Source organism: Monodon monoceros, unplaced genomic scaffold (genome assembly GCF_005190385.1).
Source record: "Monodon monoceros isolate NGI ecotype Baffin Bay Population unplaced genomic scaffold, NGI_Narwhal_1 Super_Scaffold_11, whole genome shotgun sequence".
NCBI classification, from domain to species: Eukaryota; Metazoa; Chordata; class Mammalia; order Artiodactyla; family Monodontidae; genus Monodon; species Monodon monoceros.
Window position 1 is genome coordinate 121,212,457 of NW_021703767.1, and position 18,307 is coordinate 121,230,763.

The following is an 18,307-nucleotide window of genomic DNA, read 5'->3' on the forward strand; positions in this document are numbered from 1 at the left end:
ACAGTATAACTGGGATAAGAATAAAAGTTATTATCAAATGGAAAGAAAAGAACATTAAAATGGGGTAGGGTGGAAAAACAGGAGAAGTTTCAATTATATTTTATACTTAAGAAGGGGTCTTAGCAAACAAATACTTAATTTTTTGAGAATTTAATCAAACAGAATGCTTGAGAGGTTATGAGGAAACAGACACAGGCACTTTATTTGCAAATACCTGTGGGGGTGTGTGCAGTACTTTTTTCTTACCTAAAACTTCTGTTTGAGTCATAGTGGCAAATTATAACTTCTTTTAGAGAAGAAGAATTCTGCTTGCAGTTATGCCCTTGGGAAATGGTTTCACAATCCTTATCATATTTTATAAATAAATAGGGTTACAGAAAAAGGATTCCCTTTAGATAGAAATAATTTCTAAGAGTAACTCAGACTTTTGAGAAACAAACACAAAAGTTAAGCTACATGGCTAAACATACATCTTTATTCACACACAGAATCTTTAAGATCTCTTATTTTGGCAAGAGGAAAGAAGAGCTTTAAAATAAGTAATGATACCCTTTCAAATAAAAAGAAAGATGAACAAAAGGAAGGGTAGGTATGGGAATGAGAGCTCTGCATGGTGGGCTCAGGCATGGTTTGAATGAATAACATTTTCCCAAGTCTAGTGTATTAGAGAGTAAAGAGAGCATCCTGGTCAGAACAGATGAAATAAATCACAGACTTCTAAGGATTCTCCTCAGAATTAATAAAATATATCTTTTCCATTAAAACTGTTTCCCCATCTAAAAAAGTTAGTAATTTGCTACTGTGACCCAAATAAAAGAACTATGGAAGGAAAAAAAATGTCCTCCTAACATAACCCCCCCCAAACACATACGCGTGCACATACACGTACATCATTCTTGATTTCATGTGGCGAGGCATTTCCTTCCAGTTATATGTTACTCAGAGGTCTATAATATTTGGTGCCAGAATTTAAAATAAGGTATGATAAGCTCTCTCTAAATGAACTAGTATAATTAGTTCGTTTTACACTTATTTTCTGTGTGTGACAATCTCCTCCATCACTTAATCCTTAATATTTACCTGAACCTCTGAATTGGAATCAATAGGCTGTAGTGAAAACCAAGTTTCTCTGCCACTGTGGTTACACAAGTCTTCTTTTTTGATGGCTACTTTTCCTGTAAGAAATAAGTAAAACAATGAGGAAACATATTATATATAACCATTAGCAGTTACATATAATACTTTGTAGAAAACATTTAAAAATAATTTCTATCTGTTGATATCAAAAAATCCATTTTTATAAAGCGTTTTTATATATCCTAAAAAATGAAAATGTGCCTCATTTCCCTCTACCCATTGGCAGACCCTTCTCTGGGCCATTTTGAATTAGGGGTTTAGACCAAAACTCAGTTGTATTTATATGCAACTGCGTTTTCAACGTACAATGATAGTGCAAACTAATCCCCTCAACTCCTTAACACTATGAATAAACCATATGTTCTGTCTGAGCAGACATATCTGCATTTAATAAGAGTTTATAAGCTCCAATTAAGAGAACAGAAAAACAGTATCATATGGTCACTAATAATTTTGAAAACTGACTTGAAATTATGGGATTAAAACAATTTTATTAAAAATTTGCTTTATCAAAACACTGTAAACACTGCTTATGCTGCTTCAATGCATACACACACACAAAAAAAATCAAAGCAGTTCCCTAAAGAGTTTCTACGTCTCAGAGACAGATACAGTACAATGAACAAAGTAGTATGAGAGGAAGAAACAGAAATGTTCTTATTATAATGAAGTATTTGCCATGTTGGTACAAAGCACTTCCTTCCTCAATTCAAGTTTTAAGAAGTAGACATAGTTTTGCATATGACCGACAATTTGTTCCAACATTCAACACAAAAGCTTCAACAAAGGATATATGCTAAAGTAAAAAATAGTTCACTTTATTTTATCAAACAAGAATTTCCATTTTAAGTACCCTAATTATACTTCAGACCCTTTTCACTTATGACCATCTTGATCTTTTAGTTCAACATTTGAAAACTTTGAGAAAACAGTAAAAAAAATTTCTGTCAAGATATATCAATTTTTGTGTATCAAGTGGAAAGAAAAGGCATAACAGGAAAACAAACACAGAAAAACTGTCTTTAAAATTTTATTCTAGAATTAGACAGTGGTAATGGTTGCACAGCTCTGTGAGTATACTTAAAACCATTGCATTGCACACTTTAAAAGGGTAGGTTTTATGGCATGTACATAACACATCAATAAAGCTATTATTTAAAAATTTAATATTATAAGACCCTTATTCTACAATTTCCAGGATTTTTAGTTTTATACATAATTTATGAATGTGTATGTAGATGTACATACATGTGCATGTATAATGCATACAAACATCACTAAAGCAAGCACCCAACTTAAAAAAAGCGTTTTTAGAAAAGTTTATTCAGAAGTTTTCTGGTTTGATTCATTTACAAATTTGATTCAACAAATAATCACAATGGCTTTGTATTTTAAATGGTGAGTTGATTTCCAGACTTCCTTAACCAAAGTCTATTTAACCAATAATGCTTCTAAAAACTAGAGGAGAAATCTACCTGTTCTATTTATAACTCACAACTCAGATCACTGGAAACACATCTTCTTTGTCACAAGTGCCTTCCCAAGAGAGAATCCTCTCTTAGTTCACAGGTTAAAAAAAAAAATCCTAAGGCAAGGACCCTCTTCCTCCTATTTCATGTCTCATGTATCCATGGTACTCACTGTCACAAAAGAATTGAATGGTTCTTGTCTTCTGAGGGGGAAACTCTTTTCTGACTAGCCGTATAAATAAGCTGTTTGTAAGCTGAGAAAAACCTGCAATTTTATTGCCAGCTCTTATTCTTATCAAGTTCCTTTTAAGATGTCAGTTTCTAAAATGTAAAGATTTAGTCAGCCTGAAGAAGCAGGGAAGAACACATGATCTCAAGAAGTCAGAGAAACTGACAAAGAACAACAGAGAAAAATAAAAATATTTGAAGTCATTAGGTATTAGGATACCTGCAACCTGTTCAGCACTTCAATAGGCAATATAACATATGAAAAAGAAATATATGTCATCAGCCCTAGGGAATCAAACAGGGTAGAGAAGGGTTAGGAGGGGAGGGAGGGAGGGAGGGAAAATGAATAAAAGAATGAATGAGAAAGGTGGGAAGGTAAAGGGGAAAGGCATTTGGAGAAGGAAGAGAGGAACAGGGAGGGGAGGAACAAGTGTCTGAAATACAAATAAGACCAAAAACATCGTTCATCATTCTTATTCGTTGTGAGTTATCCTTAGTTTAACAGGTTAGATGACAGCTTTTAAATATTAAAGGTAGGCAGTCTGATACAGTGGAAAGAGCACTGAACTGAAAGAAAAGCCAGCATTTACTGAACAGCTACCAGGTAGTAAATATTCTTACACATTAATCTTCATAACAATCTTGGGGGAAGAGCATATATTACAGATGAGGAAAGCTGAATAATATCAAAAACCTGCCCACTAATAAGTGCTAAAGCCAGCTTTCAAAACCAAGGTATGCCTGCCTGTTCATGTTCCTTCCAACACAGACACTAACTCTGTGGTGTCTACACTACAGACACTACAGACACTAATTCTGTTACTTATTAAGCTGTGTGATCTTGGGCAATTTATTTAAATTCTACATCTCACTTACCTCCTCTGTATCTGAAACAACTTTCAGCTCTAATGAAACCTATTCCATGCCTCCAACAGTCTCCAAAGTGTTTTAGTTTAATGTTTACTATTTTAAACCAAGTTAACTCATTATTTCACTAGCTGTGAGATCACCAACATTGAAAATAAACAAATATATAAATAATCAACCAACCACCCCAGGAACCAAATACCCAACACATTATTTAAAGGTACCATTTCATTTTCCCACTGTACTGACAAACCCATAGACAGAAAGAGCTTAGACCACATATATACACACATATATACCAGATGCTATATTAGTTCCTTAAAATCAGACAAGGAGAGGAAACACAAAAAGAAATGAAGGAACTGTGGACACAGAAACCATTTCTGTTGGTCTCTAAGTAAAAGAAGTATTCTTAGCTTTCCATTACCACTTCTAAGAAGCATTTTCTTACCATCTGTAAATATCATGTTATACTAGGCCCCCATTTTTAAGCACAACATATTCTTAGAAATTTCATCCTGATACAGATCACCAACTGGCAAAATCTTGATGGCCTTGTTCCTACTTGGCTACTAGTAGAAATGGCTGAAAGGGCAGATAAAAGTAGCGATAAGTGTGACTGCCTATACAAGATGAAAAAGAACCAGAGGACTGAACAAATTCTGGCAGTATCAGTAACAGCAATTCAATCGATGGCAACACTTAGATGCCTTCGTGTACAGGGTTTAGATTGATACCTTTTGGTCTCTGTGGTAGACTGGTATATTAATGGCTTCCAATAAATCATACTTCCTTGTTCTGTGCCACTGTGTGGTCCCCTCCAGCACTGACTCTGGGTTTGGCCATGCCACTTACTTTTGCCAATGGGACATCAGCAAATGTAATGCAAGTAGTCTTAATAAGCACCTGCAGTAGGGCTTACCCTCTGGCAACCTCAATACCATGTGGAGTGGAAGGCCCAGATAATGGACAGCACCAGCCATCAGACATATGGGTCAGATCATTCAGCCCAGTCAATTTTTCAGGTAACTGCACATTAGTGACCCCAGGTGAGACCACCAGAAGAACCACCCAGATGAGCTTGGCCCAAATTGACAACCTGCAGAATCATGAGCAAATATATGATTGCTAAATTAAGCCACTGAGTACTGGCATGTGATTTGCTATGTAGCAATAGATAACTGATACAGTCCCTATGCAAGCAGACACAAAAGTGTAGTCATAAGCAATTTTTAAACAGTAGGTTTGACTTAAGAGCTAAATGCCAGGAGAAATTACAATTCAAAGGGTTTAAGAAATACCTTCGCTATCTTAAACCCAACCTTATTTCATAGGTGAACAAGGCCTAAGAAGGTAGAGTGACTTATTTAAGGTCACAAAGGCAGTTAGTGATAGAGTCATGAAAGGAATTCAGGTCTCTAATATCCTACTGAAATTCTCTTATAACATTCTAAACCATGGGGAAAGAAAAACAAGTTAACCAGTCTACTAAGATAACCATGGTTTAACTGCTTAAGCCTAGATCCCTCTGAAAACTAAAATAACTAGAAAATACACATTAGAAGGTTAAATATATATGTTTTAATATTATTAGGATCCTCACTGGAAATGGCATTTTATTCTTACATGAAGTTTTTCTCTTCTCTTTTTCTCCTTTTTTAAGGGAAGAAGACACTATAACTTAGGACAATAAATCACACAGTAAAAGACTTTTAAAGCCTTAATTTTACAATTTTCTACCTTTTTGCAGCTTGGTTCCTATGTTTCAAGTTTTCAATTAATCTATAATCAAGTTTTCATACTAACTGTTCCTGGCATATAAGGATTCCTAATATGAAAAATGATGCCCCATATTAATAACAGTTATTACTTCCAGGAAGGGGACTGGGAGGGGAGTCAGTGGCCAAAATTAATTGTCTGTAATACTATAATTAAAATTTTTTTTACAAAAAGGAAAATATCCATATATTATTATACAATTAAAAATAAAAAACAAACAGGCTGGGCTTCCCTGGTGGCGCAGTGGTTGAGAATCTGCCTGCCAATGCAGGGGACACAGGTTCGAGGCCTGGTATGGGAGGATCCCACATGCCGCAGAGCAACTAGGCCCGTGAGCCACAACTGCTGAGCCTGCGCGTTTGGAGCCTGTGCTCCGCAACAAGAGAGGCTGCGATAGTGAGAGGCCCGTGCACCGCGATGAAGAGTGGCCCCCACTCGCCGCAACTAGAGAAAGCCCTCGCACAGAAACGAAGATCCAACACAGCCAAAAATAAATAAATAAAGCAGCTTTCATAAAAAAAAAAAAAAAAAAAAAGGCTTTTAAAGCTATTCAACAAGTACACATTCTTAGATCTTCTTAAGTTTAAAAGGTGGCTCTCTCAACCCTAGCTCAAATTTCATTCCCAGAAAATGCTATGGCACTGTTTAGCCTACAACTGGGCAACTCAGTTATAAAATAATTGAGGGAACTCAATTTCCAGTAGCTCAAAATTTAAAAAAAAAAAGTGCCGCGTAACTTTATGAGTTAATGACAAAAGAAAAATACGTTAAAGTAAAAAAAATGTAAAAATTTATAAGTGAAAATATCAAGATTATTTTCCAACTTTAAATTAAAGGCTATGTACGAACTGTGTTTACTTTAATAATAATAATTCCTATCTGTAAAAGGAAAAAACAATTTCTACTAAATGTAGAAATTTTATTTCTTAATAAGAATAAACTTTTTTTTTTAACAGTTCCCACACCAAGTTATGGCCTTCTGATACCACTCCTCAAAGGACTGATTTTTACTTTAAAAACAAATAAAAAAACAAAACAAGGGCAACTTTTGGAAATCATAATTATAAACCTCAACTAAAGGCCTTTCCAAGAAATACTATATAATGACTACTTGTAAACAGGTAATGAAAATTACAAAACATTTTCTTAAAATGTTTAGTCAATCAAAGATACACACTCTCTCAAGGGTCATTAATAATCACCAACAGCCTCTATCCAATCTTTATCCTACTCTACCTCTCTCTAGTCTTGCCATTAAAAGATCTCCTTGCCTTCCGAGATATTCATCTCTTCTCTCTCTCTTCCAACTTCCTGATACATTTAATCAATCTTCACTAAAGCCACATTTTCCCTGCAACCCTCCTTAAATGCTCCCAGGGCAATTTCATTCATTCCAGTGGAGGCTTCAAGTATCACTCAGTGCTAATGACTCTGAAATCCATACCTCCACATCAAATCCAGATTTCTTCTCTGAGATTCAGATCTGTATTTCCAACAGTCAACCAACATGTCCACCAAGATACTCCCCAGGTAATGCAAGTTTAACTTGTTTGAAATCAAAGTCATCATCTCCCTTTCCCATCCTGAATGCTCCGTATCTCAGTTAATGACAACCATAGAAACAAGACCATTTTTAACTCTTTCCCTTCTTATATCCTCTTTATCTTCTTAGTACCTAAATCCCATTTAAAGCTACTCCTGTGAAGTACATTCCCTCATTTGCATTTCCACTGCCACTACCCTACTCATCTCATTTGATAATAGCCTCCTTGATGGCCTCCCTGCCTTTAACCTCTCTCCATTCTAAAGCATAAACTATAGATCAGGGGTCCCCAACCCCCAGGCCATGGACCCATACTGTTAGGAACCGGGCCGCACAGCAGGAGGTAAGTGGCAGGCAAGCGAGCAAAGCTTCATCTGTATTTACAGCCGCTCCCCATCGCTCACATTACTGCCTGAGCTCCACCTCCTGTCAGATTAGTGGCATTAGATTCTCATAGGAGCACGAACCCTACTGTGAACTACACAAGCGACAGATGTAGGTTGCACGCTCCTTATGAGAATCTAATGCCTGATGATCTGAGGTGGAGCTGAGGCGGTGATGCTAGCACTGGGGAGCGGCTGCAAATACAGACTATCATTAGCAGAGAGGTTTGACTGCACAGAGACCATAATAAATCAACTGCTTGCAGACTCATATCGAAACCCTGTCGGTGAGTGGCAAGTGAAAACAAGCTCAGGGCTCCCACTGATTCTGCATTATGGTGAGTGGTATAATTATTTCATTATATATTACAACATAATAATAATAGAAATAAAGTGCACAATAAATGTAATGTGCTTGAATCATCCCAAAACCATACCCCTCCCCAGGTCCATGGAAATACTGTCTTCCATGAAACTGGTCCCTGGTGCCAAAAAGATTGGGGACCGCTGCTACAGATGACCTATTTAAAGTAGATGTTCATATACTTTAAAAATATGTGTATATATGGTTATATATATGTATATATATGTGTACACACTTTAAATACGTAACCTATAGACTCTGAGTTTGTAGTTTGAAAGTTATTGTTTACACCACAGGAAGTTGTTAAACTACAAAACTATATTCATATATGCAGTTATATATGATTTTTAAAAGGTTCCTCATTCTTAAAAGGCTCAACACTACTGTCTACAGGATAAAGTCCAAATTCCTTAACACAGCTTTGAGGGTCCACCACAACTTGGTCCAATTCATATTCCCAGATTCACCTTCTACCACCCTTGGCCTAAGTGATTTACATTTTCCAGCAGATACACCACAAACATGATCCACTTTTTCTTCTCTGCTTCTGCTAATCCCTATTATCTTGAAACTTCTTCCTTTTCCTACCTAGGTAGTTTCTGTTAATCCTCCACCAAACGTAATTAACTCTTCTTTACTCTGTGCTCCCAAGTACTTTGTTCCTACCTCCAGCACAGACCCTATTAAATATATTAGGATTAGAGTATAAATCAGCCTGAAAACCTGGGAGCAACTTGAATCTTATTCACCATAATATCCCCATCTTTTGTATGCCACACAGACAAGTGTTTGTAAATGTTTGTTTAATTGAATTAAGGATGGAGCCTCAGCGGTGATCCATAATTAAGGGTTTGCTACACAGAGAAAAGTCTACATATAAGTAAAGAAGTCAGAAGGAAGACAACTAGGAAAATACAATGTCATTAAATTGCCTTTTCCTTGGCTTTCAACAAGTTGAATAAGCAATCCAAAGAGTCTAATGTGACACAGAGGCAGACGAGGATTGAAAACTATGAAAATGCCTTTTGTGACAAAGTATTTGTTATGTATATAGCTGACAGAAGTTAACATATTTATCAAATATGGATGCATAAGAATAAATAAAAGATAAAATTCCATCCAAAAGAAAAATAAGCAAAAGAATTAACAACTAATTCCTAGAAGAAAAATGTAAAAGACCAATAAACACATGAAAAAATTCCTCAAGTTCACTAATAATCAGAAAATACAAGTTAAAATGAAATATTTCTTTCACCTATCAAACCGGAAAAAAAAATTTTTTCAATGATAATATCCAAGAATGACCAGGGTATGGTGAAATGATTACACCCATGTCATGTTTGGGGGAATGTAAATTAGTACAGTATTTCCGGGAGCCAATGGAAAAATATATATAGAAAAAACCTTAAAAATATTCGAACGCTTTGGCTCAGTATTTTCACCTCTAGGAATTTATCCTAGAAAAAAAGACATGCAAAAATTTATGCAGAAGGATGTTCATAGCAACACCATTTAGAGTAACAAAAATCTGGAAACATAAATCTCTACCACGAAAAGAGTAGTTAAGATAATACATTCCTATAGAAAGGATATTTTAAAAATTACTTGTGAAAAATATTTAATGACATGGGAAAAGGATCATTAGATGATATTAAATGAAAAAGGAAAAAAACTTGAATAAATAGTACAATGTAATAATATAAATGTGTGAAATAAAGAATGGGAAGAAATACACAAATTATTAACTATAACTGTTCTTATGCAGTCATTACCAATCCCTTAGAACATGTAATAATTTTACAATTAAGAGAAAGTATTATTGTTTTTAAAAGGTTATTTTATCTGCTCTAAAATGATTTTTGGCAAACTTCAAAAACAAGTTTGTCAGAAAAATGCAGTCAGATTACAGCGATTTAAAAAGAAATAAGTAGGAAGCAGAAGGATATAGACCATTTGTTAAGGAATTCAATAGCAAAAGCAGAAACAATTTAGACGGTAGTTAAGAGGTCAAAGCCAAATAAAGCGTAATCATTTGAACTGTAGGAGATGAGCATGTTTCAAATGGGAAAGGAGAGATGGAGATGATGAAATTCAGGACACTAAAAAGGGAGAGTAATGCATGTAAATTACAGACCTCTACCTGTTATTCAAAGATAGTAGTGCAAAGACCATGAACGTGACAATATGTGGCCAGTTAGTTCTGTCCTAGTCGATGCCTACAGATCATACCTCAGACAATTACTTAAGAAACAGTTACAGGTCACCAATATAGCCAGAGAGAAGAATATGACTAGATTAAACCGAATTATTACTTCTATTAGAAAAACTTCAAAAACAGATGTTCTTTGGTGGGGATCAAATACTGTGATCTTTGTAAAAAACATTCTTTGAACCATTCAACAATATTTACAGAGCATTTACTAAATATAAGGCACTCGGGCAGTGACAGTCTCTGCCTTCATAAATATCATATATATTCAACTAGAGCACCTAGACATTAAACAACAAACTGATTTGTCAAATCAGATTCATATAAATCAGAGTTCTACCCAGGATCAAGCTTTACTAATAACATAAAAGAAGTAGACAAATAGACTCTGATACACCTGAAAAACAAACAAACTGATGAACAACTATAATGAATACTACAGAAAGGGACCCACCAGGTACTATGGAAACATATGGTACCATGACTAGTGGGAGATTGGTTATGTCACTTCCCTGAGGAAGTGTCACCCAAGCTGAGCATTCAAATTAAAAATCAGATCCACAAATGAACATGAAGTCTACAGGAAAGGATTAGAAAGTTGAGAATATATTATTCTGTTGTTTTCAACACTTTATACTTAGAGAAAGAATGAATATAAACATGAATGTTGTGATTAAAAGACAATTATGAAGAGTACATACCTATACGAAGGTCTCTTTGTAAAACATTCTTATCATAAACATAGAAAGACAAATACTGGAAAGTTCTTGGAATCTCAAAGTAAAATTCTTCACTGAAGAACGGGCTAAAGAGAAAAGGGGGAAAGCTCATTAAATTTAAATTCAGCAGTGTCCTCCTATAATATTTTCAATAAAATAAATTAAAATTACAGATTAAACACCATAAAGAAAAGCTTCAAGAGTTCCAAAATAATTCTCTATGCTAAGTTTCAGCTAAACCCTGTACAAACCAAGCTGAACTCTGAAAGGACCTCGATTGCCAGGCTGGGCTCTGAACAAACAGATTTCCTGGAGTCCTGTGGACAGAAGATCCAGTAACTGCCTGGGGTCATGCTCACCTAAAGTGGACACAAATGAGAGCTGAGGACAGTGTCATTCACACCATCATCATCTCAAAAATATGTAAATCACAATAATACATAACACCTAAAATGAATAATGCTACGTAAAATGTTATTTTAAAACATACTTTAAAAAATTAAAATAGGTTATTTTTAATCTTTACTGAGGTATAAACTACATAAAATAAAATCTAATTTAAAGTACAGAGGTTAATGACTTGATTAATTTATAAACCTGTAGCGTGTCCATCCCAATCAAGATATAGTAACATTGCAACTCCCCACAAAGTTCCCTCTTGTTTCTCTGCAGTTACTCCATCATACCTGTCACAGGCAACCAGTGATCTGATTTCTAGCCCTAAAGATCTGGTGTAGGATTTCATATAAATGGAATCAAGTAGTATGTACACTTGTGTCCAGCTTCTTTCACTCAGCTTAACGTCTATGATATCTGTTCCATCTTGCTGTGTATATCATTAGTTCATTTGTTTTAAGTGCTGGGTAATATTCCATTTATGAATATTCCACAATCCATGCTCCTAGTGATGGCATTTGAGTTGTTTCCAGTTTGGGCTATTAAAAATAAGGCAGCTATGAATATTTTTATACAAAGCTCTTTTATGGGTTCAGTTCTTTTGGACAGGTAACTAAAAATAGAATTGCTGAGTTAAAAGGTAGGTGAACTTTTAATTTATGAGAAGCTGTCAAACTGTCTCCTGTGCGGCTGTGCTATCTTGCACGCCTACGAGCGAGGGATAAGAGCTCCAGCGGCTCCACGTCATTGTTAACTTTTGCTACTGAAAGCCTTTTTAAAATTAGCTACTCTACAACATTATAAGTCAACTATACTTCAATAAAAAGTTGTTTTGAAAAAAAATAGCTATTCTAGTGAATGTGACGTGATAAATGTATATACCCGTGTAATCTCTACCCCAATCAAGATAAAGAACAAAGTTCCCCTGTGCAATGACTCACTCCATACTGTCACGGGAACCAGTGATCTGATATCTATCGTGACACATTATGTTCAAGAATGTGTAGTGACAGAAGTGGTTTTAAACTGCATTTCCCTGATGACTAACGATGCTGAATATCTTCTCCTGTGCTTGTTGCCCATTTGTATATCTTATTTTAGGAACAATTTGTTTGAGTTTCCTCCACATATTTTAAAAGGTTTGTCTGTCTTCTTACTGGGTTTTTGGTCTGTTTGTTTGTTTGCTTTAATAAATTCTGGATGCAAGTCCTTTGTCAGAATATTTTCTCCTAGGTGTGGCTTGCCATTTCATTTTCTCGACAGTGTCAAAGAGCAGAAGGCTCTGATTTTGATAAAATCCAGTTTATCAGTTTTCCTCTTTTATGATTGGTGCTTTTGGCATCCTAAGTAAAGAAATCTTTGTCTACCCCCAAGTTGCTAAGAGTTTCTCCTACGAAACAGCTTATTTTTCTAAGTTCATTTTAAGAATGCTCTTTTGATATTTAAATTCTCCTATGAAGACATGAATTTCTGAAATTCTAGTTAACATCTTTTGTCAAGAGTACCTCTTTCCTGAGAATGTTTAAAGAACAAAAGGTACTTTAAAAATGTCACCATAAAATGCAATCTCTTCAGGATGTCACAACTTAAAGAGAAGCTAAAATGCAAAGTAAATGACTCTTAAAGAAGTCATTTCTGACCCTGTCCAGAAAACAGTTGACTTAGCTTTTTAGTTGTTATAATACCCGGTCAACTTTTGTCAATATATTTTTCACTTCAAACGTAACCAAAATAAACTTAAAAGGTGGTCTGTCAAAATAGTCTTTCTAATTAGTCTCAATATAGCAATCAACACAAAAACAACTATTAGGCAAAGACAGGTTTAGGTATTTTTCTCCTTTGCATCATTTTATACACAATTGAGAATTTCCTTTATATATTACACATCCACACTCAAATATTATTTTTAAAACACATTCTAAAGCCAAATAAGAACAAGATGAGAATTATTCACTAAGTCATCTATATCACTGTATCATCACAATCTCAACAATCTAATCCCCACATCTGGGCGCCCACATCTTTATTTTATAAATTAATTAATTAATCAATCCATTTGAAAAAAAAGTTTTCAACAATGTTGGTTAGAAGCAATAACTAGACATATAGTTTTTATAAAGCAATACTCTACTGTTATCACTGACCTATAATCCTGCATATCACTCCTAAGGAAATTCCTGGTGTGGGGAAGAGAAGCACTAGGTACAAGAAGTGTTGCTACTCAATCTGTTTATAGACCACCTACTTCTTAAAAGGATTTGAGCTAGAGATTTAGGAGCTATGGATTCCATATGTGACTCCTACTTACCTGCCATGAAAAATTCTATATCCAGACTACCTATAAAAACTATAATATTCAGAACCCATAAAAGATCTAAATGATATCTACTGACTTTTGACTTAACAGCTTATCACAACATTCACTAGGGTAGAAAACACTGAAATGAAAGCAAGGTGAGCAAGGGTTTATACTACAAATTCTTTCACCCTATTCCACAAGGAAGAACGCTAGGAGGCACCTAGAATCCAAGAAACATGTAGTCTAATTATACTGAAATGACCTAAGGTAACCACTGCTAGCCTTAAAATATCTTCCAAGTTGCTATGCATCTAGCATAATAATTTAAGATGGATAAAAATACTTGGTTTTATCATTTCCCCCACACAAATATCTGGAAAGGCAGGCAAGAGTTCTGGAAAAATAGTAAGCTTATTTTAGTTATTCATTTACAAAGCTATATTACGTACTAGAAACTACCACAAATATTCAATTTATTGAAAATTACTAGTTTTGTATATAGCTGATTTTTGTTTGATACGGAATCAACATACATTAAATAACAAATTGAGATTTAAATAGTTTCAGGTCCCTATCCCAGTTTTGCTTCTAACTTCCTTTATTACATGCACAAATTATTCAGGCTTTTGGTGACTCAGTTTCATCATTTATATAAATAAAAACAAATTCTAATACAACAGGGATAGGTGATTTACGATTTAAAGATGTGAAGTATACTACTTCAAATCTCCTTGGATTACTAAATATTTCATCCACCATACGTTCATTCCAACAACTCTTCATTCCCTTATTTTAAGTCTTGTCTCTGAACAAGACTGCAGCCTTCCAGTACAGCTCTGCACTAGAATTATATCCACAAACACTGTTACAGGGAAGAGGTGGAACATCTCAATTTTATGGATTATAATTTACTATGATACTCTCGCAGTGCTATTACACTTCCAAAAAATGACAAATCTACGTAAGAGTTCATTCCCTTACAATGCCCTACTTAGTTAAGTGACTTTTATAAACGTTAAGGGGTAATTTATTCTCAAGAGAAATAAAATAATGATGTACTTTGAGAAAAGTTCAAATGAGTGGGCAAAATTTAGCCTAGAGAAAAAACTGAGGTATATTGGTAGTTGTTTTCAAAAACTTGAAAGAGTGTCACGTGAATGATGGATTAAACTTGTTCTCCAGAAATCCAAGGGACACAATGAGGAACAATTAAGAGGAAGATATATTTTGAGGCAATGAAAAGCCACATGAAAGCAAGCACTGTGGCTATCTTGTTCTTGTGGATGTATGAATAAATAGCACCCAGCAAGTTCTTGGCATATGGTAGGTTCTCCTTTTGCCAGACATTAATCAATTAAATGTAAGCGCTTTTCAAGAGTCAGAATAGTTCTAAGACCTAACAGGCTGCTTTTAGGAGGCAGTGAACTCCTTGGTCACTGGAACATTATTAAGCAAATGCCATATGACTACTTGTCAAAAATAATTGTCAGGAGGAACTAAGCGTAAGGCATTTAGTCCAGCTCAATGAACATTAAGGTTCCTTCAAACTCTGAGATTCTGTAACTCTAAAAATGAACTCAGAATCTATAAGGAAAATAAAAGTTTCAGGTGAATAAAGTCTTCTTGATGATTACAGTCAGGAAAATGTGAAAAATTTTTATTCAATATATATCATATGAATGATAATTTACCAATTTTTTACAAACCTTAAAGATTTTTCAACAACTTGGGTACGATAAACTTCTTCCTGGTCCAAATTTATGGTGCAGAAACAATCTCTCATTTTGTTGGGTCCAAGATATGGCAATAAATTTTTCGCTTCACCTGTTGGCACAAAAATTAAAACTGGTGTTAAAGATCACCAGCTGCCTCATGCTAAGTCTTATATGGGACACATTAAATCCAAAAGAACATATAAGATATAGCACAGAAGAAAAAATTAGTAATTAAGAAAGATAATCAACTTGGTCTAAAGGAATGTGGTGAGACAGAAGGGAGGAGCTGTGTGTAAAGGGGCGTGTGAGGTCATGTTATACCACCGTATCCCTGATCCTAGAAAAGAGCAATGTCCCCACTTATGTCCTCATCCCATCCCACCAGCACCACCCTAAAGACATCTCCACAATTAATCCCCCTTTCCTGTATCATTAATTTTCCTCTCTACTGGATCATTCCTGTAAACTCATAAACAAACTTTGATATTTCCCAATTTTTAAAAAAGCACAAACAGAAAAAAAAAAAAAACTCCCTTGACTCAGTGTCTTCCCTCATGATATCATTCCATTTCTAGACTCCCTTTCACAGCAAAACTTCTCAAAAACAATCATCTCTAGCCATTGTCTCTAATTCCTCACCTTCCAATCATTCTTTGACCCTCTCCAATCAGCTTTTAACCCCATGACAACAGTGAAACTGCTCTATCTAGGGTCACCAATGCCTTCCATATTGCCAAACCCAATGGCATTTCTCTGTCCTCATCATACCTGATCTGACAGCACTATTTATTTAATATAAGTGAATGCTAACATCCCTCCTTAAAACTCACTCTTTTCTTGGCTTCCACAACACAGTAGTTTTGGCTTTCCTCCTGCCTCATGGACCTCTGCTGACTTCTTTCCCTCCTCACGTCTCTAAATGTTGCAATGCTTCAGGGCTCAGTTCTGGACCACCTTCTCTTCTTTCCCTATGCAAATTCCTTCAGTATATGGTGTTCATGCTGATGCCTCCCAGATACACTGCCTCCCAGTGTTTCCAGGCCTGATTTCTCCTCCTCAACATTAGATATGAATACTCAACTGCCTCCCTGGATATCCAGTAGGCTTCTCAAATTTAACAAGTCCCAGAAAAACCATCTGATTTCCTCCCCTAAAACCCACTCTCCCCACAGTCTACCACCATCTTCCTCTCGTTTTCTCACCATGCTCCCCAAACCTCCCACCCCCACGTCCAGTCCATCAGTAAATCCAGCAGAACTCCAAAATAAATCCCAAATGCAACCACTTCTCCTTGCCTTCATTAGTATCACCCTACAATCCACTCTCCATCAAGGAGTATGATCTTTTAAACACACTTTTCAAGTCAATTACCCCCCTACTCCAATGCCATTCCATTTCACTTAGAATACAATTCCACTTTTAAATGCCCATTTTCATGGTCTACACAGCCCTACTGAACTGTCCTCTCCTCTCTGACCTCTTCTCCTCCCACTCTCCGCAGTGTTCACCTTCTTTCCATTCATCAACCATGTCAAGCTTGTTCAAGCTTAGGGCATCTGCCTGAAATGCTCTAACCCTACATCTTCATATGGCTGCCTTCTCCTATCATTCAAGTCTCAGCTCAAATGTCACTTCCTCAGAAACCTTTCCTGACTATTTATCTAAAGTAAATAATCCTGCTACCATATTCCATGTCTCTGTTTTCTTCAGAGCCTTTACAACTATCTGGAACTCTTAATTTTTACCTAAATGTTTATTTCTGGTTCCCTCATTCTTTGGGAGTTCTTGGTTTCCTCCTTCAATGCATGAGAACTTACTGAGCCCCAAGATCTAAAATAGTGACTATTAAATACTGAGAAATATTTGCCGAATGAATATTAAAGAATCAAGTAAGTCTAGTTTTGAAGTTCTTGTGACATGCTCATTGGCTAAAAGGACACACAAAACTGTGGGTGCTGAAATCAGACACCAGTGTGCTAAATTAGGAAAGCAATGTAGTTGGCATAACGGAAAGACCATTTCCATGAGAATCATGAAACCAATGTTCCTGTATTACCTCTGCTACTAAGTAGACAAATGACTTCAGACAAATCTCTGAAGAACAGTTTTCCTAACGAAAGCCTGGGCTAGATAAACTCAAGTCTCTTTCTGCTTACCAACTTTAAAACTAAAGGCCAGGGACTTCCCTGGTGGCCCAGTGGTTAAGACTCCGTGCTCCCAATGCAGGGGGCCCGGGTTAGATCCCGCATGTCGCAACTAAAGATCCCGCATGCTGCAACTATAGAACCCACATGCCACAACTAAGACTCGGCACAGCCAAATAAATAAATATTTAAAAAATAATAAATAAAACTAAAGACCATTTAAACCAATATCTTTTAAAGAAGTCTAGCAGAAACTTAAGAAGCACCTATGAAAAACTCAATAAACAAATGATTTTTTTTAATTAAAATTAGAAAAATCAGGGAACCGTCCCTCAGAGCTATCTGAGAGGCTGTCTCTCAGGCTTAAGTCCTGAGTAAGTCCACCGAATAAAACAGAATTCTCGAAAACTAAAAGTAGAATAAAATAAAATTAGAAAAATCAATGGAAAGGCACCAGTTAGATACTCACTGTTATTAAGTTTGTCATTGAGAGATTAGGAGAAAGAAATCAAGTTACCACGTCATAGAATAAGCATCTCAAGTCAAAATAAAGGAAATCTAATCTTTTAAATGACCCCCAACTTGCCTAATATGGGTTGGCCTTTACAAATTCACATTTCCTAAAAGGAAAAATAATATATATTTGAATTTGTATCCATCCATCTTCTCTTCCTCAAAAGACTACAATGTCCCTACCTATTATCTATAGCTCATCCATCTACCTGTGCTCTCTCTACCCCATTCCCTCCCTCTCACTCCAGGACACTGCCCAGCAATTCTGTTTTCATTACTTTCAACCTTCTCCTTTAAGTCTCTCCTTCTTTGCCGTCTCCCCTCCGTGTAATCCAGAGGGTTTGGGTTGTTTTTTTTTTTTTTAACTAAAAATCCACCTAGGTCACCATATAGGGCCTGGAATATAAACAAATTTGGAATTAAATCATAATAAACATGCTCCATATCTAATGAGGGAATCTTAAATACTAAATCACTGCCCTTGAACATGTTGCTCTTTCATTCACACTAGTGCAATCTGAGAAAACTACACTATATAAATG

General features: G+C 35.7%; 1 protein-coding gene across 4 annotated transcripts in view; it reads right to left on the bottom strand.

Moving 5' to 3' along the window:
• The window catches only part of RASA2 (RAS p21 protein activator 2), a 116,796-nt gene that overhangs the window by 77,392 nt on the left and 21,097 nt on the right, over positions 1-18,307 (bottom strand). For all 4 annotated transcript variants that reach the window (XM_029213999.1, XM_029213996.1, XM_029213998.1 and 1 more), the window contains exons 2-4: positions 15,100-15,217; positions 10,681-10,784; positions 1,081-1,175 (exon numbers count right to left, since the gene is read on the bottom strand). In XM_029213999.1, the coding sequence (XP_029069832.1) occupies positions 1,081-1,175; positions 10,681-10,784; positions 15,100-15,176 (276 nt within the window). In that variant the 5' untranslated portion in view covers positions 15,177-15,217. The remainder of the gene's footprint in view (positions 1-1,080; positions 1,176-10,680; positions 10,785-15,099; positions 15,218-18,307) is intronic.